At 53.8% G+C, this 24,890-nt stretch overlaps 3 protein-coding genes across 3 annotated transcripts in view; 2 read left to right on the top strand and 1 right to left on the bottom strand.

Annotated features, from left to right (window-relative positions):
• Positions 1 to 10,803, top strand: part of ACSF2 (acyl-CoA synthetase family member 2) — a 46,778-nt gene extending 35,975 nt beyond the window's left edge. Inside the window, exons 11-16 of the mRNA XM_003931272.4 lie at positions 6,262 to 6,369; positions 7,646 to 7,797; positions 8,871 to 9,012; positions 9,100 to 9,210; positions 9,404 to 9,472; positions 9,705 to 10,803. Of these exons, the coding sequence (XP_003931321.1) occupies positions 6,262 to 6,369; positions 7,646 to 7,797; positions 8,871 to 9,012; positions 9,100 to 9,210; positions 9,404 to 9,472; positions 9,705 to 9,755 (633 nt within the window). The 3' untranslated portion in view covers positions 9,756 to 10,803. The remainder of the gene's footprint in view (positions 1 to 6,261; positions 6,370 to 7,645; positions 7,798 to 8,870; positions 9,013 to 9,099; positions 9,211 to 9,403; positions 9,473 to 9,704) is intronic.
• CHAD (chondroadherin) lies at positions 158 to 4,178 on the bottom strand. Its single transcript, XM_003931276.4, has 4 exons — positions 3,318 to 4,178; positions 1,353 to 1,516; positions 954 to 1,099; positions 158 to 709 (listed from the first exon to the last, which is right to left on the bottom strand). Exons 1-3 carry the CDS (start codon positions 4,089 to 4,091, stop codon positions 958 to 960), a joined length of 1,080 nt encoding a protein of 359 aa, XP_003931325.1. The 5' UTR covers positions 4,092 to 4,178; the 3' UTR covers positions 158 to 709; positions 954 to 957.
• Positions 10,804 to 10,888: 85 nt separating the features above from the next.
• RSAD1 (radical S-adenosyl methionine domain containing 1) lies at positions 10,889 to 20,326 on the top strand. Its single transcript, XM_039476803.2, has 9 exons — positions 10,889 to 13,233; positions 13,852 to 13,985; positions 14,103 to 14,307; positions 16,472 to 16,837; positions 17,037 to 17,100; positions 17,696 to 17,843; positions 18,053 to 18,107; positions 18,800 to 18,903; positions 19,100 to 20,326. The coding sequence occupies exons 1-9, from the start codon at positions 13,099 to 13,101 to the stop codon at positions 19,215 to 19,217; spliced, it is 1,329 nt and encodes a 442-aa protein (XP_039332737.1). The 5' UTR covers positions 10,889 to 13,098; the 3' UTR covers positions 19,218 to 20,326.
• The last annotated feature ends 4,564 nt before the right edge of the window (positions 20,327 to 24,890 follow it).

The raw sequence follows: 24,890 nt of genomic DNA, 5'->3' as shown, positions 1-24,890 counted from the left end.
GCCTGGGGTGACAACAGATTGGCAGACACGGGGATGAGCCCAGACCAGATGTTCCAAGGAGACCCTGTCAGCAAGCCCTCCTTCCAGAAAGTAGATGTGAGGAAAGATAGTCTGACCTCATCAGCACCTGGTGGGTGAAGGAGCAAGGTGGCAGGGGAGTAAATATCATACATACATACATTTATATTTATAGAAATCTGAGGGAGAATTGCAGCATGGGCAGATGGGCAGCAAAGCACCGATGTCCTGCTAGAGTGTCCTGGCAGGTGGGGGCTGGCAGAGTTGGGGCATGGGCTTAAAACCCTTTCTGGAAGCAAGGGGCGGGGGCAAGGGTCTGATGATTTTTCCATGTGGCAGGGAAAGAGGAACAGAGGAAGGATGATTCTGGAAGGGTAGCCATCCTGATGACCAACCCATTCTGGTTCTGATTGACTTGAGGGGTCTCAGCAACAGCTTCTCTGAGAGGAGCTGGAGGGTGGGGAAGGCATGAAGTTGGGGAGGGGCTCAGCCTTCCTCCTCCCCAGGACACCGCCGAGTGGAACTGGGTTGGTAGTTGAGTGCCCGAGGCCCCCTGCCAGGACGTGTCTAGGTGTGGGCAGCTCTGTGCATCAGCAGAGGCTGTGTGGAGAAGGTAGGAGTGGAGGTGGGTGGTCAGTAGTCTCTCCGGTGGAAGGCAGAGGCCAGTCACCAGGACTGGCTGGGTCAGGACCTGCAAGGAGACAAGGATTGACTCAGTACTCTATCCAACAACCCAGATGATGCGTGGAGATGCTGGGGATCCTGGGCAGGACCTTTTCCTCCCTTCAAAAGGGGCCCCAGTCCTCCCCTCTTCTCTCTCTAAAAATGGAGGGTCTGCCTCCTCCTCCAGGGGGAGGGAGTATTCTGGAAGATACCAGCTCACTTGCTGGAATTGCCAAAGAGGAATGTGGGGGACCTGTTTACCCAGCCCCCACCTGTTTAATGGCGGCCGGCTTTCTTGGACCTCTTGGTGGGGAACTTGCAGTTTCGGAAGGCGTCCGTGTCACGGATGTGCTGGCCCTTGAACTTGGCAGGAGAGGCACAGGTGGCATCTGGGCGGGAGGCCTTGGCTTCCAGCCACCTGGAGAGACAGAAACTTGCTGGGGCTGGAGGAGGGGGTGGGAGTGCTGGGGAGAAGGGCAGTGAGCTATGGGGCCAGGACTGACTTGGCCGCAGGATAGTCTGAAGCTGTCATCTTCATTTTACAAATAAACCGAGGCTCCCAGGGTCCCATGCCTATTAGGTAGTGGACCTAGGATGCATGTCCCACATGCCTTAGTGCAGGGCTAAGTGCTTAGTGGTGGGCTCTGGGAGTGACACGGGGGTGTTCTCACCGCCGAAGGCCCCGGAGCTGGCAGGTGCACTTCCAGGGGTTGTTGGTGAGGGTGAGGGTCTCCAGGCTGTCGAAGGGGAAGTTGGAGGGCAGCTGGTTCAGGCGGTTGTTCTCCAAGTGGACATGTTTCAGCGTGGTCACACCCAGGAAGGCACCATCCGAGAACTGGGGAGCAAGACGGCTATGAGTGAGCACCCCAGTGCCGGAGGGGCAGGGTCCTTTCCTGGACTGAGCCACGGCACCTGGAGGAGTTGCCCAGTTTTCAAAGCAGTGTGACCAAATGGTCTCAGATGATCCAATCTACACAACCCCCTTTGAGGTTCGTGGTGTTAGTTCCAATATGCAAATCGAGAAATGGAAAAAGTGCTGTCCTTTGCCCAGGGTCACAGCAGTGGGTAAACAGTAGCCACAGGACCTCACCCAGCTCCTCTCCCCCTGGCACCGCAATCCCTGCACAAACACTGGGACTGTGCAGCAGCCAGTTTGGCCCCAGCAACCCAAACTGGTACATGGTGAACTCGATCTGTGCTTGGTGGGGTGGGCAGTGGGCCCAGGCTCCCCACAGCCCCAGGGTCCTGGGACTTCCCCCAGCGCTGTCCTCACTGCGCCCCCACTTCCAGCCAGATGCTATTTGTGAAGCCACCTTGGTAGAGCCTTTGGCGAGGTTGGACGGCTCCAGGGGAAATGTTCTATTGGTGCCCACATCTTTGCCCTGACGCCACAATTCCTGTCTGGCCCAAATCAGCCCCTGATTCACTGCTCTGCTGCCCACTGAAAGACCACTTTGGCACTGGTGGGCCACAGGGGACTCCAACTTCAGCTGGAGAGAGGCAGGGCTGAAGAAGGGCAGGCTTGAGCAGGCTCCATCCACCTAGACAAAGGTTGGCTGCTGCCCAGGTAGGACTCTGCCCGCATCTCCATGCCCCTGTCCTCCTCTCCTGTGGTCCACATTGAGGTATGAAAGTCTCCAGTAGCCAGACTGTCCTCTTCCTTGTTGGTCCCCACCCAAACCTCCTGGCTGAAGCCCCTGTAACCAGGGTGACTTTTCCAGTCCCAGAGAAGGGAGTCTGCTCTGGTTCCAGGCAGCCCCACCTGGCCAGACCCTGGGCACCCCAGGGGAGAAAGGAACCAGTGAGGATACAGACAGGAGATGGATCTGGTGACAGAGGAGGGCAAAGGGCAGTCAGCAGTCTGGAGACACTGAGGCATGCCAGCCCTCTCTGTGGGGAGACACCTGGGGTCTTGTGCCAATGGTTGACAATGGTGGTCTTGCTTTATACCTTCATGGACCCAATGGACACCATGCTTGCAGCCTGGGGAAGCCCTTGGTCCCATGCCTGCTCAATTGAAGTGGACCTGAGAAGGCAGTGGATTGTATGGATGTGGACTGGGCAGAGCCGTCCACCCGGGCCTCTGTGGGGCATGGAGAATGTCTTCCTCAAGCATTTGCTTCCCCTCACTCCCCAGCCCCACACTCCACCTTAGCACACATGCACAGCCCCCACCAGGAACAGGGTCTCTTTGTGGGCCTGATCTGCCCAGCTCCTCTGGAAGGCTCCTCAATAAACAAACCTTCCTTTATGGGATGGTAGGTTTACTGGAGACAGGAAACACAGCAGAGGAGGGGTGGAAGGCCCGACAGGAAGAGGTGCCTGCTGCTCACAGTGGGGAGTTTGGGAGCACTGGTGATGGCCCTGGGGGGGGGGCATTTGTGGGGCCAGGGCAGCCCCACTCCTTTCATATGTGGGAATCCTAGGAGGGTGGTGGTGAGACTGGCAGCAGGACAGGGATTAGGGTAAGGATGTGACAAGGTGAGGAAGAGAGGTGGCAGAGCTGCTTGCCTTGGAGATAGTCAAAGGGACAGGGAACCTGGGGACAAGGGATGGTGCCAGCAGTGGCCCTGGCTCCTGGGGCCTCCAGGAAGTGAAGAAGGAACCAGGGCAGAGCCCTGCAGCTAGAAGCTCACCTTCTCCAGGTTGGTGTTGTCCAGCCAGAGGGTCTCCAGGTATCTGCCGAAGGACTGGAAGGCATTGTCAGGGATGCTTTTCAGGGGGTTGTGGGACAGCTTCAGCTCCTCCACCACCCGTAGCTTGCTCAGGGCAGCCGACGGGTAGCTGGACAGCTGGTTCCTGTCCACGTGGAATTTGGCGAGATTCTCCACGTCGTCCAGGGCCCCAGGCTGCAGGGAGCTAAGCGCATTTTCGGACAGGTAGAGCCAGCGCAGGTCCTTGGCGCCCTGGAAGGCGCCTGCGCGCAGCTCTCGAATCTTGTTGTTGTTGAGCTGCAAGATGAAGAGGTTGACCAGCGGGGAGAGCAGCCCCCGGGGCAGCTCGGTGACCTTGTTGTGGTCCAGGTAGAGGTAGGTCAGCTCGGTCAGGTCGTCGAAGGCGCCTGCGCGCAGCACGCGGATGTCGTTATGGGACAGGTACAGGTAGATGAGCTGCTTGAGGCCACGGAAGGCACCGGAGGCCACCTCGCGGATCTGGCAGTGCTGCAGGTGCAGCGACACGAGGTTCGGCATGGCCCGAAACGAATTGGCAGCCAGCACCGGGAAGTTGTTGCGCTGTAGGTTGAGCAGCTTGGTCTTTTCTGACACCTTAGGGATTTTCTGCAGCCCCACCTTGTCGCAGATGACGTGCTGCAGGTCGCCGTGGCAGTGGCAGTTCTGGGGGCAGGCGGCCAGCGCCGGCAGCAGACCGGCCAGGAGGCCGAGGCTGAGCAAGAGCGTTGGGCGGACCATGGCCGGGGCGCCTGGGGCCGGGGCTGGGGGCAGCAGCAGCGGCAGGGCGCGGGCAGCGGCGAGTCCTGGGCGCTCGGGTCTGCCGCCCTCTTTATACGGTGGCCCCGACCGCAGCCGGCAGCCGAGCCAGCTCCTACGTGGAGCATCGAGGCCACTGGGCTTAACTCCCTCGCGCCCAGAGATGCGCCCCCGCCCTCCACGGGGAGGGGGGCGGGGCCCGTCCCCCAGCCAGCGACCGTGCCTGTGGGACTGGCACCTTGTCCCCCGAACCCTGGCTCCAGCCCCCTACTCTCCTATGCTGCTCCTCTCCCTACCGCCTTTCCGGGGCTTTTCTGGGAAGGGGGAATGGGTGTTACTGGAGCCCTGAGTTTACATCGGAGAGAGGGAGGTGTTCCCTGAACTTAGTTGTTTGCTCAAGTTTGAGCCTCCACGCCGCGCCGTCCACACGCGTTCGGCTGGGTGCCCTGGACGCCAGGCGGGAGGAAGCAAGGCCGGACAGCCCGACACGTCTCCCCGCGGTGGGCCAGCTGGCGACGTCGGCGGAGCGTGAGAGCCGCCCCAGAGTCGGTCTCCCACTTCGGGCTGGAGGTGCCAAAGCTGGCCCTGGGGAGACCCGAACTCCTTCTATACCCTCGGGTGCACCCCGGCCCCTCTCTCCCAACCCCGTTTGCGTTGCTGTCCCCTGTGCCCCCCATCCCCTTTTTCCACCGCCGAAGGCTAAGCAGAAAAGTGGGAAGTGGAGGAGGGTGGCCCACGGGAATGGCAAACACAACTGAAGACCACAGGCCTCAAGCACAGTCGCGCCATCCCCCTCCTTCATCGCCCGGAAATATCCCCATCCCTCATCCCCAACCCCAGTGGTCAGAACCCGCCCCTGAGGGGTCTCAGGGTGGCGGCTGAGTGGCGCCGAGGTGTACTTGGCAGAGGCCACATTCGGGCAGTGGCCCCAGGACTGCAAGGACGGTTTCAGGGGGAGGAAGGGGGAGGCAGGTTGAGGGACCAGCCCTGGACGGCTCAGGCTGCCAGACCCTAAGTTCTGTGGGCAGTCCCGCCCCAGCCCGCCAGATTTCTCTGTGCCCACTTGCCAGCCACGATGTCCGGATTCCTGTGGAAAGAGGAGGGTGAGCAGGCAGGGTCACAGCTCTGGCCTCAGGGTGAGCTCCAGGCTGCCTGGCACAGGGTATTGTCTGCAATGAGGGGTGGAGGAGAAACTAGACCCCACATTGAAGCAAACCCCAGCTGTGCCAGAGCCAGACCAGCTGATATGGGGGAAGCTTGGTGCAGGGAGGATGGTTGAGATCTGGTGACCGTAGATTGAAGGGGACCTAGGATATGGGGTAGCTAGCCCCTCTCCCCTTACCCCATGTGTTGTGGCCTGGTTTCCAAGGCCTGCCTTTTCCCCAAACCTCTCTGCCCCTTACCTCTAGGATAGGGGGGATCATACTTGGCTTAGAACATTCCTTGATGGTACTTAGGCTTCTCCAAGGCTGGCTTCCAGTTTTTCTGTCGCTCAGGGTTTCCAACCACTGGAAATGGGGAGGGGGGAAGGGTGCCACTGGCTTTTAAAATCACTGCTTTGGTTGTTTTTTATTTTGACGGAAATGAATTCATGGGAAACTCTCCAGAGCCTGGGAGACGCCTGCCCCAGGGCCAGGCACTTGTTCAGGGTTTGTGGGATGCAAGGGCGAGGTTGTCTATGTCACTCCTAGCTGGGCCAAAGCAGGCTGGCTTTCTCATCAAGCTTTTGGGGCCTTCAGCTTGGAGGGGAGGGGAGGGGCAGAGGGTGTGGCCTGAAATCAAGAAGGAGGGGTTGAGGCAGCCAGGGGATGGGGAGAGAAGTGTGGGGTCTTGATAATACTGGAGCCACAGGCACAGACAGGTGGCTGCTCCAGGGAAACGGGGTACTGAGAGAGCCCCAGCTGGAAGAGAATGGTGTGTCCCTGCACTCAGTTTTCTTTCAAATCTGGGGCGCTTCAGAGACCTAGCCTGCTCACTCCCAGCGCCTCTGCCCCCTGACCCCTGGCCCCTACCAATGATGTCTGTTTCCACCATTCGGCTGCCCTCCACTTCCCCTTTTCCTTTATGAATTCCTCCCCATTTCCCCAGGTAGCTCACCCAGTCCCTCTGCAAGCGCTGAGCCCTCTCCAAACACCCTTTCTGCCCCCTCTAGGTTGCTTATGGAACCACAGAGAACAGTCCCGTGACATTCATGTGCTTACCCGAGGACACTGTGGAGCAGAAGGCAGAAAGCGTGGGCAGAATTATGCCTCACACGGAGGTGAGCCCTTCACAAAGACCCCCAAGCCCCACCTCCCAACACCCACCTGGGGTGCACCCATTGGGGACATCTGTTGCTTTCAGTGAGAGAGCCAAATGGCTCACTTAGGATGCGGAGAGCCCCCCAGCCACAGGGGCTTGCTAGACCTGGCCCGGAGCACTCTCTGTGGGCTAAGCATGAAAGGGGAAGAGCTGGAACAGTGGCCATGAGCAGCTGCCAGCTGAACCTCTCCGCAGCCTCCCTTCCTGTCTGAGGTGTGTTTTTGCCAAGCCCACTGTCTGTTTCAGGGCAGCCAGGGTAGCCTCGCAGAGGAGCCAAAGCACAGAGATTTTTCCTACACAGCTTCTTTTCCTCCAGTGGTCCCTGCCTCTCGCTTTAGCAGAGTTCCTCTTCTTGCTTGGCGTAAACACTTTATTTCTCAAACAGCCTATCCCTCTGGGGGTCCCTTTGCCCCTCAAAGACTGCCCCAGAGTGCATCTCAATCACAAACACCCGGCCATGCCTCTTCTCCTGCTCCAGCACCGGGGCTTGCCAGCCAGCTCCTGATTTCCCTTGCGCTTCTGCTCCTGCCCCTGGGGGATCGCTGCCTCTGGGCGCAAGCAGCTGCTTCCCCTGGGCCTGGCCACTGTCCTGGTGTGAATCTGCCCTGCCCTCCCGCCGGAGCAGTCCTGCACCCCGGGAGTGAGCGCAGATGTGAGCCCCCTCCCATGTGTCCTGCAGCTGCACCGCCACTCTCACTAGGATGCCCACCTGGAAGGGAAACGGGCGGGCATCATTTGCCCCATTTCGCAGATGCAGACATTGAGGCACACAGAGGCTCAGCTTTCCTTGGCACAGCAGCCACAGCTCTTTTCTCTACCAGGCTTTCAGACTCTGCCTCTCCTATTCACATGGTGTTGTCAACGACACCCTCTTTGGTTATTTGCTGCTTAATGGGGAGTAAGAGGAGACTCCCTTCTCCTCCACACCGTTTACCATTCTTCGGCTGGCCCCGCTCCACAGACCTCTTTCTCTGCAGCAGCTGCCTGCCCGCTGTCTCCTCAGCACTCTCAGCCTGGGTCCTAGCTGTTCTTTCATGCCCAGCTCAGGTCTCTGACTGGCACTGGGTTGACTCCAGCCTTTGTCTCCCTTCTCTGGATGGGGATAGGCAGAGCCAGAGATTCTCATTCCTGGGGGGTAGAGGGTTGGGGGGAGGCAAAGCTCTCTCCATTTCCAAGGACTACCTATCCTGAAACAAAAGGGTAGGAAGCCCCAACTTGAGGCTGTCCTGTCCCAGGCCCGGATCATGAACATGGAGGCAGGGAAGCTGGCAGAACTGAACACGCCCGGGGAGCTGTTCATCCGAGGGTACTGCGTCATGCTGGGCTACTGGGGCGAGCCTCGGAAGACGGAGGAAGTAGTGGATCAGGACAAGTGGTATCGGACAGGGTGAGAAGGCAGGGTGGGGTGGAGGCTCTGGCTGCTGAGGGGAGGCTGGAGGTCTTGAGGCTGAGCCGGGAACATTAACCTGGCACAGGGAGGATGCAGGTACCAAGATGACTCCTCACAGGCTGGAGACTTAATTTCCAAAATGTACATAGTAGGGATGATCATACATAGCACAGAAGAAAGCGACTGGGTCATTGCCCTATACCAGCGGTTGCAAAATCTGAGTCCAGATTCAGTCACTCATTGGTTACCCCAGCAAATTCTTATTAAGATTCCCTATGTGCTAGCACTGTTCACGCCGCTGGAGGTCCAGAGGAAAGTAAGGTGAGAAGGATCCTGGTTTTTGGAGGAAAAGAGACGATTTCCGACATCGATAAACACCAAGTAAATAAGCCGGGCGCAGTGGCTCATGCCTGTTATCCCAACCCTTTGGGAGGCCGAGGCCGGTGGATCACCTGAGGTCAGAAGTTCGAGACCAGCCTGGCCAACACAGCAAAACCCTGTCTCTACTAAAAATACAAAAATTAGCCAGGTGTGGTGGCACATGCTGTAGTCCCAGCTACTTGGGAGGCTGAGGCAGAAGAATCGCTTGAACCTGGGAGGCAGAGGTTGCAGCAAACCGAGATTGCGCCACTGCATTCCAGCCTGGGTGACAGAGCAAGACTCCATCTCAAAAACAAACAAGCAAACAAAAAAAAAAAACACCAAGAAAATAAAATAGGGTTATAGGAGAGAAAGTGGCTGTGGTGGGGAGGGGAGCTTCCCTTAGAATGGATGGACAATGATGTCTGGAAACATTTGAGCTGAGACCCAGAAAGAAGCCAGCTGTGAAGAGCATATGTACAGATATGTTGAGAGAGAGAATATGTTATAGGTATTGGCTGGTTTTTTTTCTGCCTTCCCTCCCTTTACTAGACTATTATTCCAGAGACTGTGTCTTGTTCCTGCTATGTCTCCCAAAGTCTAGAGCAGTAGAAGACACATAGTAGGTGCTCAATAAATGTTTCACGAGTGAGCGAGCCAGTGAGTGAACAAGGCAGAGGTGACAGGTCGCCCCTGGGCTTTCTTTACAGAGATATTGCCATGATGGACGAACAGGGCTTCTGCAAGATTGTGGGCCGCTCTAAGGATATGATCATCCGGGGCGGTGAGAACATCTACCCCGTGGAGCTCGAGGACTTCCTTCACACACACCCGAAGGTGCAGGAAGTGCAGGTGAGGCACCCGGCGCAGGGGAGTCCCCAGAAACAGGGACCACACATGAACATGGTGATGTCTGATATTTTTCCCTGGCCCTGGAAGGTGGTGGGAGTGAAGGATGATCGCATGGGGGAAGAGATTTGCGCCTGCATTCGGCTGAAGAGCGGGGAGGAGAGCACGCCAGAGGAGATCAAAGCTTTCTGCAAAGGGAAGGTGGGAGTCTCCTCCCAACCAAGCTGATGCTGCCGGGTTCTTCGCCCATCCCCTCCTCTACCAACCAGCCCGGGGCGGGGATTGCTCCTCCCTTAACGAAGCTGACTCCCAGCCAGGCGAGCCCTGGTCCCCTTCCCGCAGCCCTGTGAGCTTGCCCAGCCTCACGCCCGCCCTCCCTGCCTCTGGTCCGCAGATCTCTCACTTCAAGATTCCGCGCTACATCGTGTTTGTCACAGAGTACCCCCTCACCATTTCAGGAAAGGTGTGTAAGGTGGAGGAGACTGGGAAGGGCAGCTGGGCTCTGGGGGCCCACGGGGCCCCAACTCTGTTTCCTTCAGCAGTGGGTGTGGAGAGGCTGGCAGTAGGGTGACCGAGTCACCTAATTCTGGTTTGCCTCGGGACTTGTCCTGTTTTGGCACTAAGACGGGAGAAGCCCCTCAGTCTTGGGCAACCCAAGATAGCTGGTCACCCTAACTGCTTTTCCTTTCTCCTAGGTCCAGAAATTCAAACTTCGAGAGCAGATGGAGCGACATCTAAATCTGTGAAGAAAGAGGGAGGAAGGATCCACCCCGGCCCTCCTCCTGTCCATCCCCCACACTCCCCTTGTCGGTCCTTGTGATTTGGCACAAAGAGCTTCTGTTTTCTTTGGCCTCTTGCTGGTGGGCTCTCTTGGCAGCTGCTATGGGTTGGAAAAGAGAAGACACCGAAGGGAAACTAGCACGTTCAGACGTCCTGTTCCTTGTCACCGAGAGTGCAGAGCACCTTGATGTGATTTGGCTACTGAATTTAACCCTCACCTTTGGTATTCCATTGAGATACCAACCCATTTTTTTAAAAATTTGAGACGGAGTCTCGCTCAGTCACCCAGGCTGGAATATAGTAGTGTGATCTCAGCTCACTGCAACCTCTGCCTCCCAGATTCAAGTGATTCTCCTGCCACAGCCTCCCAAGTAGCTAGAATCACAGGTACCCACCACCACCAACTAATTTTTGTATTTTTAGTAGAGGTGAGGCTTCACCATGTTGGCCAGGCTGGTTTCAAACTCCTGACCTCAAGCGATCCACCTGCCTCAGCCTCCCAAAGTGCTGGGATTACAGGCATGAGCCACTGCATCTGGGCCTCGATTTTTTATTTTTAAGCTACTCTAATTTAATTTTTCTTCACATTGTTGCCAGATTAACAAGAAGTATTCTTGTTTTATGTAACAGCTTGATTGAGACATACTCACATACTATCCAATTCATACCCACACCCCCGTTTTTTAGAGACAGGATCTCATTCTGTCATCTCTGCTGGAGTGCAGTGACATGATCATAGCTTAATGCAGCCTTGAATTCCTGGATTCAAGCAATCCTCCCACCTCAGCCCCCTGAGTAGCTGGGACTGGAGGAATGTGCCACTGTGTCCAACTAATTTTTAAACTTTTTTAAAATAGAGACAGGATCTTGCTGTGTTGCCCAGGCTGGTCCAGAACTCCGGGGCTCAAGAAATCCTCCTGCCTCAGTCTCTCAAAGTGCTGGGACAATCCACCATTTAAAGCATAGAATTCAGTGGTCTTTAGTATATTCACAAATAAATATGTGTAACTATTACCACAGTCAATTTTAAATATTGTCATCGCCGAAGAAAGAAACCCCATACCCTTTTACTACTATCTCCCATCCCCCAAGAAATAAAAACAGCTGAGTTCCAAGAGGTGCAGGTTCCCAGTTCACAGGAATGGAAACTCTGGCCTACCTGCACCCTTCCCTCGCAGTGTACCTGCCCGCAGCCGCAGCCTCCTCTTCACTTTTTAAGATACAGACGTAGGTTTAAGACGCTTTCAATACCAGCCTCTACGCTAGGTACTTTCACATAATTTTCTCTCCAAATCTTCCCAACAATCCTATCAAGTAGCCGTTGGTCCCACTTCACAAATGACTCAACAGAAACTCAGGGAGATTCAGTATCTTGCTCAAGGTCGCACAGCTGAGTCAGAACCCAGTTGTCTAAGCAGGTTCACCGCGCACTGGGTACCAACTTTTCTGAGTCCAGTGAAGCAAACACCCACAAATTCCAGTGAGGCAAACACAAGTGACGTGGAGCATGTTTATTACCTACAGGTAGGCAGTCAGGGACAACAGAAGGCTGGGATTCATTTGGAGCTGGACCCCCAAGACTCAGGAACGCCGCCGAGGCAGATGGAGGATGGACTCTCATCTGTGCATGCCCGACTCGTTTTCTGTTGTTGTTGTTTGTTTTGAGATGAAGTCTCGCTCTGCTGCCCAGGCTTGAATGCAGTGGTGTGAACCCTGGGGTTTAAGCAACTTTCCTGCCTCAGCCTCCCTAGTAGCTGGGATTACAGGCATGCACTACCAAGTTCAACTAATTTTTTTTTTTTTGTATTTTTAGTAGAGACAGGGTTTCGCCTTGTTGGCCAGGCTTCTCTCAAACTTCTGACCTCAGGTGGTCCACCTGCCTCAGCCTCCCAAAATGTTGGGATAACAGGTGTGAGCCGCCGCGCTTGGCCAGCCTGACTTGTACTGAAGCTGAGAGACCCCAGAAACTAGCCGCCCTGGGTTTTATACCCTGGGGCCATGTGACATGTTGGGCTGAAGTGCTGAAGGACATCCTTTTTCTAGGGGGACTGGAACAGAGCCTAGCCAGTCCCTCCTTCCCTCAGGATGTTGCATTTTCTGCACACTCCAGAGTTATTATTATTTTGAGATGGAGTCTCGCTCTGTCCCCCAGACTGGAGTGCAGTGGCACAATCTCTGACTGCAACCTCCACCTCCAGGTTCAGATGATTCTCCCTGCTCAGCCTCCCGTGTAGCTGGGATTACAGGTGTCCTGGCTAATTTTTTTATTTTTAGTAGAGACAGGGTTTCACCATGTTGCCCAGGGTGGTCTAGAACTTCTGATCTCAAGTGATCTGCCTGCCTCAGCCTCCCAAAGTGCTGGGATTACAGGCATCTACAGTTATTCTTGAGAATTATAAGCAAAAAAGGAGGGGAGAACCAGGTCAGTTCAAGGCCACTGGGAGAACTGTCCTGCACCACCTGACTCTGAAGCCCATGATGTTTCTGCTCTGTGGGACAGTTCTTCAGATGCCTGCTTCCCTAGGCCTTCCCCGGCGCTCTGTCTCTCCTGCACACACCACCTGACTGTCCTCCCAGCATGTGCACCTCCCGATGCGTGGGTTGGCCTGACCCACAGCAGTCTACTCTCCCGGCCAAGCCAACTGCCCCTGGGATTTTCTGCTCCTCCAAGATCCAGCGCATTGCCCTGGTGGTGGCTCATGCCTGTAATCCTAGCTACTCTGGATCCTGAGGCAGGAGGATCGCTTGAGGCCGGGAGTTCAAGACCTCCCTCCCTTCCCCCAAATATTTTTTAATGAAATTAAAGGAAGATCCAGCCCAAGTACCTCTTCTCCCCCACTGACTCCCACACTCTTGTAACAGACGACCTCACAACAGCACTGAGCGCACAGCTCTGGTGTCCAGCAGGCACGGTATTAACACGCCTTGCCTCGCTCCTGTCAGACTGCAACCTGGCTTCCTGCACCTGGATGTCCTCAGCACGCAGTTCTGAGGCAGGCACATAAAATGTCAAGGAATTGACTGAACGAACTAAGAGTTCCTGGATGGGTCCGGGAACTCGCCCGGGGACAGGGTGCCAGAAGGCAGGCAAGCCCGTCCCGCGGTCTGGGGAAGAATCGCCAGGCGGCCGCGGTGAGCGCCCGGGCGCCCAGCAGGTGGCGCCGCAGCCCCGGGCCGGGCCCTCTCGGCGCGCGGTCACGCAGCTCCTCTTCCTTCCGCCGCGGCGGCCCCAGGGTCCGGCTCCGCGCTCACCGTGCGCCCCGCGCGCGTCTCCGGCTCGGGTCCCTGCCCCACGCCGCGCTGGGCGCCATGGCGCTCCCCGGAGCCCGGGCCCGGGGCTGGGCGGCAGCAGCCAGAGCGGCCCAGAGGCGCCGCCGCATGGAGGGAGCGGCAGGGTCCCCGAGTCCTGAGCCTGCGGGCCCGCGCGCGGCGCTTTACGTACACGTGAGTGGGGGCCGGGGTGGAGCCTGCGGTGTGTGGCCGTAGCCGTGGCCGTGACCGTGGCTGTCCAAAACCCAGTTGGCGGCTTGTCACTCTATGAACCCGCCTGCCGTGTTTCCGTGCCCCCGTATGAGGTCTAGGATGGGACCCAGTGCCCTGGCAGGGAAAAGCCTTGGTCCAGAAACCTGACGCCTCTGCTACTCACCAGCTCGGTGACTTTGACCAAGTGGTTCAAATTTCCTAACAGTTTTCCTCTTAGCAAGACAAACTTTTTGTACAGAGCAATGGTCTGATTCGGTAGCTGGGAAAATGACTCACAGGAAAGTTGTATGAAAATTCTATGATCCCAGAAAGAGCTTGAGTTGAGTTCCGCCGTCCTGACGTCTGTTGGTTGGAAGAGGCAGCGTAACAAAGGAGTGAGCCTCAGATTTCTCACATTGAAGTGCTTATAATAACCCCAGTGCGACCTGTCGTGGGGAGTTGTGTGGCTTAGATGTCCTGCCTTCTGTGGAAGGACCTTGGTATGGGGGTGGGGATGGGGATGTGTGCAACTGAACCCTGGAAGTGGCCAGGGCAGCTCGGAGTCTCCTCTCACCTCGCGCGTGCACTCACTGCCCCCAGTGGCCGTACTGCGAGAAGCGCTGCAGTTACTGCAACTTCAACAAGTACATCCCTCGCGGCGTGGAGGAGGCTGCCATGCAGAAGTGTCTGGTGACTGAAGCGCAGACATTGCTGCGGCTCAGCGGGGTGCAACGGTGGGTAGTGGGGGCTGTAGGCCGCGTTTTGGGAATTATTTGGAGGAGTGGTGGGGGATAGGTGCAGGCATCCTAGAGAGCTCCCCCAGGTTTCATTTCTCCATCCTCTTTCCCCAGCGTGGAGTCTGTGTTCTTTGGTGGGGGGACCCCCAGTCTAGCCAGTCCCCACACAGTGGCTGCTGTCCTGGAGGCTGTGGCACAGACAGCCCACCTGCCTGCAGACTCGGAAGTCACATTGGAGGCTAATCCCACTTCAGCTCCAGTCTCCAGGCTGGCGGAGTTCGGGGCAGCGGGGGTCAACAGGTTGTCCATAGGCCTCCAGGTAACCCATGGCACCCACCCCATCTCAGTGCACCCCACCCTTCAGTGCTCTCTCCCCTTTGGTGACATTCGTTCATTCAGCATTGACTGAGCTCCTTCTGGATGCCAGGGACACTGTAGGGCCTGGTGTGACACTTTTGTAGCTCCTTGTCTGCTGCTGTCATAGACAACAAACTTCATGAGAAAGGGATCAGACATGGCTTTTTCTATTTCAAGCACCCACCATAGTGCCTGGCACGTGCTCAAAAAGGATTTGCCACATGACTGGAGACATGGGGGAGGCAGACATGTAGCTACATCATTGCAGCATGGTGAACGCTGCCTGTAAAGGGGTCTCTGTAAAAGGCTTTCAGAGTACAGCCTGAAGGGAGCTCAGTCTGATGAAATCACTGAAAATTCCTGGAGGAGGTAATGTTTGAATGAAGAGGAAGAGTTCCCCAGGTGGGGGCATGTGGGGGGAAATGACACAGGACATGGAAGAGCCTGGCATGTTTTAGGGGAGTCATTCCTTGTGACTGAAGAGGCTGGAGACAAGGCTTCAAGGTAGAGTCCAAAATCTTTGGTGCCTACTAAGAAGTTTGGGTTTTTTCCTAGTAGTGATAGGGAGCCATTGAAGGTTTTTAAGTAGGGAGAAACCTATTCCTCTCAGGTTGACCTCTGATATTTCCATAGGGCTTCCGGGTTGTGGGCTTTGTTCTGATGGGATATACTGACAGAAACACATCATTTCTAAGATATACTTACCCCAAAATGCATATCTTGAATCTGATTGTGAGGAAACATCGGGTAATCCTAAATGAAGAGACGTTTGAAAAATTATTGCAGTAAGAACAGATAGCATGAGATCTACCCACTTAACAGATTTTTAAATGTACAGCAGTGTTAACTTTAAGCAGTGTTGTGCAGCCAATCTCTAGAAATTCTTCATTTTAAAAAACAACTGGCTTGTATTCTTCAAAAATGTCAATGTCACGAGAGACAAAGAAAGGCTGAGAATCTGAAGGAGACAAGAGACTGCTGACTGCAAAATGTGGGCCCTAACTGGGGAGGAAGGGAGAAATTACTACAGTCGATGTTATTGGGACAATTAGCCAAATTTGAATATGACTATGGATTACGTAATGGTATTGTGTCAATGTTGCATTTCCTGAACTCTGTAATTGGATTGTGGTTATGTAAGAGAGTGTCCTTGTTCTTAGGAAATACACACTTAAGTATTTAGAGGTTAGGGAGTATAACATCTATAACTGCTATTCAACATAGTGGCCACACTACCCACAGACTAGTGAACGTTTGCAATGTGGTAAATCAGTTTAATTCAGTTAAATTTAAATAACCACATGTGGATACTACCTATCATATTGGACAGTACAGCTATAGAGCATTTCCACCACTGCAGAAAGTTCTTTTGGACAGTGCTGGTTTATACCTTACTGCTAAATGACTCAGCATAATAACATGTATGTTTAAAGAGACACAAATCTGGACAAATATTGGTGAATCTAGATGAAGGTGTTTTTTGTGATTTTCTTTCAAGTTTTCTGTAGGTTAGAATTATTTAAAAATGAAAAGTAGGCAAGGCATGGTGGCTTATGCCTATAATCCCAGCATTTTGGAAGGTCAAGGTGGATGGATCACCTGAAGTCTAGAGTTTGAGACCAGCCTGGCCAACATAGTGAAACCCCATCTCTACTAAAAATGCAAAAAATTAGCCAGGCATGGTAGCAGGCATCTGTAATCCCTGTCTCATCCAGCTACTCGGGAGGCTGAGGTAGGAGCATCGCTTGAACCCGGGGGGTGGAGATTGCAGCGAGCCAAGATCTTGCCACTGTACTGTTGGATTTGGAGTCAGACAGCCCTAAATTCCAGGTCGAACTTTGCAACTGTATGGCCTTGGGCCTTAACACCTCCGAACCTCAGTTTTTTCATCTGTAAAATGGAACTGATAGTGGAGGGTTACAAAGATTAAACATTGCATAAACGTGCTTGGCACATAGCGACCCTTCCGTGAACAGCAGCTCTTGGGCCAGCTTGACCTTCCCCCTCCTGCCTTCCAGCTGCCTGCCACATGCTGTGTTCTCCCTGTATCTGTGTCTACAGTGGGGTGGAGCGTTCTGGTCTATTTCTGAGCTGCGGGTATGCTTATACGCACCCTCTTTTCCCAGTCCCTAGACGACACTGAGCTCCAACTGCTGGGACGGACGCACTCGGCCAGCGATGCTCTGCGAACGCTGGCAGAGGCCAGGTGCCTCTTTCCCGGGCGCGTGTCCGTGGACTTGATGCTGGGGCTGCCAGCCCAGCAGGTGGGACCGTGGCTTGGGCAGCTACAGGAACTGCTGCACCACTGTGATGACCACCTCTCCCTCTACCAGCTGTCCCTGGAGCGGGGCACTGCCCTCTTTGCCCAGGTGCAGCAGGGCGCGCTTCCAGCCCCTGACCCGGAGCTCGCGGCTGAGATGTACGAGAGGGGCCGGGCCGTCCTTCGTGAGGCTGGCTTCCGCCAGTATGAGGTCTCCAACTTTGCCCGGAATGTGAGTCCTGGGGCTTATGGCTGGAGGTGGAGAATGGGCAGACTGCGGTGTTACCGGGGCCTTGTGACCTTCTGAAGAGAAGGATCCCGACTGGGCACTCTCAGACCTGAGATGGTGGGATACTCTAACCTGGGGGCCCCTTACCTGAGCAGAAACGGGCCCGCCGTCTTCACTCTGCACTATTTCCTCCTCCCTGCAGGGGGCGCTCAGTACACACAATTGGACTTATTGGCAGTGTGGTCAGTACCTTGGCATTGGACCTGGTGAGTCCCGTCAGCTACAGAAAGGATGACTCAGGAGAGGAATGTCGTGGCTGTGAGAACTTGGGCCACATTAACCTCTCCGGGCCTCTGTTTTCTCATATGTAAAATGTGGCAAAAAGTAATACCTCCCTGTAGAACTGTTGAGCATGAATTACAAGGGACTTGATGTCACGCTTTGCACTGTGGTTCTCAGCCTTTGGTGTGTGTGAGAGCCTCCTAGAGGGTTTGTGAAAACCCAGGCTGCTCGGCCCCACCTCCAGAATTTGCAATTGGACAGGGCTGGAGGAGAGCCTAAGAATTTACATGTCAGCATTTGGGGGTAGATGATAAAAAAGAAAAAAAAGGGAGGGGGTGGTGTCACGTGCCTCTAATCCACACTGCTTGGGAAGCTGAGGTGGGAAGAGCGCTTGAGCTCAGGGGTCCAAGACCAGCCTGGGCAGCATAGTGAGACCCCATCTCAAAGAAAAAACAAAAGGAAAAGAATTTACATTTCTAGCATGTTAGAGGCAGTTGTTCCAGGAACCACATGATTTAAATCTGGTGAGCACATAGTATTAGCAGCTGTTAATGTGGGGATGGGTGTTGATGTCGTCAGGGGCCCATGGGCGCTTTATGCCCCAGGGGGCTGGAGGCCACACCCGGGAGGCTCGGATCCAGACACTGGAGCCTGACAACTGGATGAAGGAGGTGATGCGGTTTGGCCATGGCACCCGGAAGCGTGTGCCCCTGGGCAGGCTGGAGCTGTGAGCATCCAAGGGCAGAGGTCTCCCCTAGGGGCCCCACCACCTCCACCTGTGCTTGTTTTATTTCCTGCCTTGCCCTGGCCCTGCCCTGCCACATACTGACTGCATGGTCCCTGTTAGCCTCCTCTAAACGCATCCCAGGGTAGAATGTGAAGAATGGGAGGAGCACAGGGCTCCTCTCTAAGACTCCTTGATGATTTTTCTTTGAGGCTGGAGGAAGTTTTGGCCCTGGGGCTACGCACTGATGTGGGGATCACTCACCAGGTAAGGAGTTGGGATTCCTGCACACCACTCCCTCCTAAGTCGTGCAGAATCAATTCTCCCTCCCTACCATCCCCCCCCACACACACACACATATACACCTCTAGTTCCTGTGGGATTGGCAGCTAGAATTGGGGCCTGGGTCTAGCTGAAGCCCGATGGGCAGAAGCAGTGGGCAGTGTGGTGCATAGCTAAGAACCCTAGACCAGGGCCGCAGAGACCCAAGTTCCAGGCCCCATTCTACTGCAGCCTTGGACACAAATCCTTCCACCTCTCTGAGCCTCAATTTTCTGAGCTGTGTGAAGCAATAGATAGATAAAGCGTTTCCAAATGTTTTTAAGGAGCACTGAGACCTCTCATAGGAAGCACAGTAGATAACGATCAAGCAAACCCAGAGCAGCTCCGGATAAAGTCAGAGCCATAAAGCCCTGGCTGGGGGTGGCTGAGAGGAGAAGGAAGAGAGGGGTAATAGAGGAAGGCCTGGCTTGCCTGGAAGCTGGGTTCCAGCCTCAGTGGAATAGGCGTGAAGGTGCTCACCTCGCTGCTGGCCCATTGGCCTGGTTCTGGTTTCATGCATGTCAGCTGCTGAAATCTCCATATTGGACCAGCCCCTCCCCCATCTCATACCACCACCCAGCCATGTGGCCTGGAATAGCCAGGCCAGCTCCCTACCTCTGACCCTCTGGCTTCCCCAGCACTGGGAGCAGTTTGAGCCCCAGCTGACCCTGTGGGATGTGTTTGGAGCGAACAAGGAAGTGCAGGAGCTGCTGCAGCGGGGCCTACTGCAGCTGGATCACAGGTGTGTGGGGGTGCTGGGCAGAGGGGGCTGAGGTATCCCAGGGAGCCCTGACTACAGCTTCACAGACCCAGGAGAAGTAAGAAAGACTAAGGAGGTTAAGGAGGGGCCTGTGGGTGCTGGGGACTTGGCCCTGGTGGGGGATGGACTTGAAATTGGTAAGATGAAGTAGTCACCTTTGGGCCTCTTGGTTTTCCAGGGGTCTTCGGTGTTCCTGGGAGGGTCTAGCTGTGCTGGACTCTCTCTTGCTGATCCTCCTGCCTCAGCTCCAAGAGGCCTGGCAGCAGAGAATCCCCTCCCCCGTGCTAGGAGGATGACCAGATGTTCCTGTGTTCCAGGGTAATGCCAGGTGGGCTTTGAGGGCTGGGTCGGCCCTGCAGGCATCTCTTCTCCATTGTTGGGAGCCATCTCTGCTCCATGTGGCCATTGCGCAGCCCTGGCATCTCCAGGGGCATGGCAGCAGTGAGGTAGATGGGAGGACGTTTCTGGTCCGGGAGCTTGCATCCCATTCAGCATCTCCAGACTCGCAGGCCGGCGTGTGTTCCATGTCTGGGAGTTGCTTACCACCCACGTCAGCTTCTGTTTACCTTTTGGCATCAACGAATGAACAGTGTTTGGAAATCTATCTACAGGCAGTTACCTCCTGAGGCGAAGCCTTCCTTACTTTGGAGTAAGGTCCTAAGACAGCTGGATGAATCAGGAAAACCATGTCCCCTCTAGGTATTATTAATATAAGCAGGAAGGATCTACTGTAGGAGTGAAGTATTTATAAAACCATCGAAAGGGACAGAGAAATGAAAATTAGAGAAAGCCAGCAGCAACTGTCAGAAATCAGCAACGTGCAGGAGGCACAGAAAACTCCTGCTGATGGTCTCAGCTTCCAGCAACACAAAAGCAGATGATGTACAGGAAAACGCTCAGAAGATGCTGCAGAACCTCATGCCTCCTGCCTGCCATGGCTGGAAACGGAATCGTGGTTTCTAGAAGTGCCTCTCGTTAGTGGACTTTAAAGCAAATCCTGGCTGGCAGGAAATGCTGAGGAATGTAGTTCTTAGGCTTCAAGCCTGGACCGTAAGGGAGAGAACACAGAAGGACTGATGGATGCTGGTGGATCCACGTGTGTCCAGCACAGCGGCCTGCTGGACTCTGAGGACTGGGAAAGATCAGAGCAAGCCTTGCCTCTCATCTTTGGGCAACCGGAATATGTTTGGGGTGTCAGGAGCCACACAGACTCTCCTCAGTCCCCTCACCCACTCCCTTCCCCCTGTGTCTTTCCCTTGAGAGTGAAGGCGGGTGGAGTTGACCAGAGAAAGGGGAGAGAATTCGGGAAAGACCCAAAGTGTTTGTAATTCTTCTTTGTCTTTTTACCTACAGAAATGGTCACATGGTTCTACTTAAATAGCCTAATAAACACATCTGGAGCCTGCCTTGACTGTGGTCCCCTCCTTTGTCTGAGCTCCTTCTTAGAGCACGGAATCCTGATTTCAGGACTAGAAGCTTAGTCTAGGGTCCTTCCTCCACTCCCTACATTTTATTTTGAAAGATTTCAGACCTGCAGAAAAGATGAAAGGATAGTTCAATGGAGACCTTATATTCTTTTTTTTTTTTTTTCAAGTTGGGGTTTCACCATGATGGCCAGGCTGGTCTTGAACTCTTGACCTCAGGTGATCCACCCACCTCGGCCTCCCAAAGTGCTAGGATTACAGGCGTGAGCCACCGCACCCAGCCTGAAGACCTTATATTCTTTGTCTACTATGTATCTAGAAAGTCTGGAAATAGGTAATTTTTCCTAATGCCATCAGAGACATCTTCAATCTATTGAAAAATATGATAGGCCAAACAGAGTGTCTCATGCCTGTAATCCCAGCACTTTGGGAGGCTGAGATGGGAGAATCACTTGAGCCGAAGAGTTTGAGACCAGCCTGGGCAACATAGCAAAACTCTGTCTTTACAAAAATTAAAAAATAAAATGTTTCCAGACTCTGTGGTCACCCTGTAGATTCATCAATTGTTAATTTTTGGTCACATTTACATCATCTTTAGATGGATATGTGTGTATAATTTTTTTTGACTGAATAATTAAAAAGTTGTAGACATGAGGCTGGGCACGGTGGCTTATGCCTGTAATCTCAGCACTTAGGGAAACTGAGGTGGGCGGATCACTTGAGGTCAGGAGTTCAAGACCTGCCTGGCCAACATGGTGAAACCCCATCTCTACCAAAAAAACATAGAAGTCAGCCGGGCGTGATGGCATGCACCTGTAGTCCCAGCTACCTGGGAGGCTTAGCAGGAGAATCACTTGAACCTGGGAGGCGGAGGTTGACAGCGAGCCGAGATCATGCCACTGCACTCCAGTCTGGGCAACAGAGCAAGACTCCGTCTCAAAATAAATAAATAAATTCATTAACCGCATAATCATTATAGGTAATTTTAGTCTTTCTTTCTTAGAAAAGAGCTTTCCATTTTTTGAAGGGCTGATACTTTTTGGGCGGCGGGGACAGGGCCTTGCTGTGTCACTGAAGCTGGAATGCCATGGCATGACCACAGCTCACTGTAGTTGTGACCTCTCAGGTTCAGGTGATCCTCCCACCTCAGCCTCCCAAGTAGCTGAGACTACAGGTGTGCACCACCATGCCTGGATAATTTTTTAATTTTTTGTAGAGATAGGGTCTCCCTATATTTCCCAGGCTGGTCTCAAACTCCTGGGTTCAAGTGATCCTTCCGCCTCAGCTCCCGAAGTGCTGGGATCCAGATGTGAGCCACTGTGTCTGGCGAAGGGCCGATACTCTTAACCTGGACTTGGTGTGTTGTATGTGTGAGACAGAGGGAGTGGGAGGGGCATTTTCCTGGGAAGAGGCTCCGTAAGTTTCATACCTTATGTCACGGGGTACCGCGATGCCAGAAGTAATCTAGTACCACTGCCAAATGAGGCATGCTAAGCTCAGCCTCTAGCTGGGTGACTAAGGATGGGGCTCCCCACCTCTCAGGTAGGCACGTGCGTTTCCCATGTGCCCAGTGGGTGTGAATATCAGTCCTTCTCTGACCCTGTGGTAACATGGTAAGTGTTACTACCTCCCCTTTATTCATGAAATATTAAGCAAGCACAAATGTTGTGCCAGGGGCTGCACTGGGTATGCAGGGAGGAACAAGACCTGTCCTGGCCCTCGAGGAACTCGCTGCCAGGTTGATAGATGTGTAAAGAGATTAATTCCAGACTTGTCCGTCAAGGTATGCAGGCAGGTCATGGGAGCCAGGGGCACATTTGGTTCTGAGGGGCTAGGAGCAGGACAGGGGATACCATTTTCTTACCACCTCCATTGCCCCTGCTGACCTGGAAAGCCTGGCCCTGGGGCAGCCTGTGGGGTGACCCGTGCTGCTTGGGGAGCTGCTTCCTGAGACTTCCTCTGATCCTGACATTCAAGAAGTGAGCACGGGGCCGAGGCAGGTGCACCATCAGATAACCTGGGACCACTCAGGTTTCTCCCCGCTGCCAGGGCTTGTGCCACCTGAGATGTCCAGGCCTCCCTGCTGGGACACCTCATGAGACCTGTGCAGAGGAGCTGGGTGGGAGCCAGGGCCAAGTGGGGGTGGCACAGATCACCTTCTGTGACTCAGTCTGGTCTTACCCTCACCAGATGAATCAGAAGCTCCTGGAGGTGGAGCCCGGGAATCTAGTTTTTCAATGCTCATATGTGGCCCTAATGATCATTCCCTTTTGGGAATCCCTGATTACAATCATTTCTTGCCTTCCATCCCAGGAGGCTGGGGCAGGAGGAAAGGGAGATATGTCTATTTCCAGTGTCCCATGACAAAGTAGGAAGCGGGTCCTTCATTTCAGGTCCCAGCCCTTCCACCGCTCATCCGTCAGGGGGCTTCTCCTTCCCCATTGTGGGACCTGGGTTGTCATCTTTTCACCTGCCCTACACGGACACAAGTAAAGGGGATGAACAACGCCCCTTGCTGATGAAGTTGGGGACATATAGTACGTGTGGGTATGTGGTTACAGCTTGAAGCACCAAACCTTCTGCGTGCAGGTAGAGCGCTGATCATTTTAAAGCCCATGAGCCACCCCTCCCTATTGCTGAGTAGTGTGAAGTAGACAGGACAGCTGTTTTTGTTTCCATTTTACAAAGGCACACTCACAGAGGTTCCCTAACTTGGCACAACACTTCTGGGCATCCAGAAGTTTCTGTCCCATCACTGTTTTATCCTTGTTGTAGGTAAAGTTCAAGTGACTTGCCTCTTAAATTAGGCAAAGTCCAGACCTCTCAAATTTGGGGGTGGGGAGAGTGAGAGTCTCACTGTGTCTCCCAGGCTGGAGTGCAATGTTATGATCACAACTCACTGCAGCCTCAAACTCCCAGGCTCAAGTGATCCTCCCACATCAGCTCTCCAGCCCCTTGTAGCTGGCATTATGCCTGTGAGACCACTCACCTCTCCTCTCACCCCCTTCTGCGAAGAAAAGAACTTTAAATAATAGAATGAAATAACGTGTGTGGTAGATTGTATTATGTCCAAAGCGTTTGCTACCCCTCCTTGGCACGAACCTCACCTGAGGGCCTTGGGAGGATTATATGCCCCGACCTTGTTGAGCCTGGAGGGGCCGTGGAACTTGCCTGGCACTGGTTGTCAGAGCCGGTGGGTGGTCCATCAGCTGTCTGTTGCAGCGACCTGCAATGTCCACACGGAGACTGTTTTGTCAGCCCAGATCCCAGGGTGAAGAAGGTGGTCAGAGCAGCCAGCCACAAGAGACATGAACAGCAGAGAGAAACGAACCTCTGCCATTGTAGACCAGTAGGCTTCCCAGTTGTTGCTGCACCATAATTGAGCCTAAACTGCCTGATTCAGTTTGTAATCCCACCATTCAAAGATTAGCCATTGTTAAGATTCTGGCATATATCTTAGCCGAAATTCTGATATACAAATGAATGTATTTAGATACACAATCTTACAAACATGGGATAATATTACCTCTTACTTTGGAGCTTTCTTGTCTTATCTAACATGCAGTGAGTGTCTTTCCATGGTAAAGTTATATCTATATCCAGTTTTTCAGTGTTGGGATCACAGCGTTTCTCCATTGTTACTAATGCATGGTTATGCCAAAAAATATAGTTTCCCCAGTTTCGTTTCTTTTCTTTTCTTTCTTTCTTTTTTTTTTTTTTAGACATCTCTGTCACCCAGGCCAGAGTGGAGTGCAGTGCACAGTCACAGCCCACTGCAGCCTCAACCTCCTGGGCTCAGGCAGTCTTCCCACCTTAGCCTCATGAGTAGCTGGAACCATCACGCGCAGCTAATTTTTAAAGTTTTTGTAGAGACAGGTTTCTGCCATGTGACCCAGGTTGCTTTTGAACTCCTGAGCTCAAACAATCCTCCCGCCTTGGCCTCCCAAAGTGCTGGGATCACTGGGGTTACAGGTCTGAGCCACCACACTCAGCCTCCAGTTTCTTTTCTTCTTTCTTTCTTTTTTTAAGACAGAGTAATGCTCTGTCACCTAGACTGGAGTGCAATGGTGCGGTCTTGGCTCACTGCAACCTCTGCCCCCCCAGGTTCAAACAATTCAACATCAACCTCCCAGGCTCAAGTGATCCTCCCACCTCAGTTCTCCACCCCTTTGTAGTTGATACTACAGATGCACACCACCGTGCCCAGCTAATTTTTAATTTTTTTTCTTTGAGATGGAGTCTCACTCTGTCGCCCAGGCTGTAGTGCAGTGGCACAATCTCAGCTCACTGCAACATCTGCCTCCCAGGTTCAAGTGATTCTCCTGCCTCAGCCTCCTAAGTAGCTGGGACTACAGGCATGCACCACCACTCCCAGCTACCTTTTGTATTTTTAGTAGAGAGAGGGTTTCTCTCTACTAAATGTTGGTCAGGTTGGTATTGACCTCATGATCCACCTGCCTCAGGCTCCCAAAGTGCTGGGATTAGAGGCATGAGCCACCGTACCTGGCTAATTTTTAAATTTTTTACAGAGATGCAGTCTCACTA

The sequence above is a fragment of the Saimiri boliviensis genome, chromosome 17 (genome assembly GCF_048565385.1).
Source record: "Saimiri boliviensis isolate mSaiBol1 chromosome 17, mSaiBol1.pri, whole genome shotgun sequence".
NCBI classification, from domain to species: domain Eukaryota; kingdom Metazoa; phylum Chordata; class Mammalia; order Primates; family Cebidae; genus Saimiri; species Saimiri boliviensis.
The sequence above is the reverse complement of the archived record's forward strand: the minus strand, read 5'-3'. Positions and strand labels throughout refer to the sequence as shown.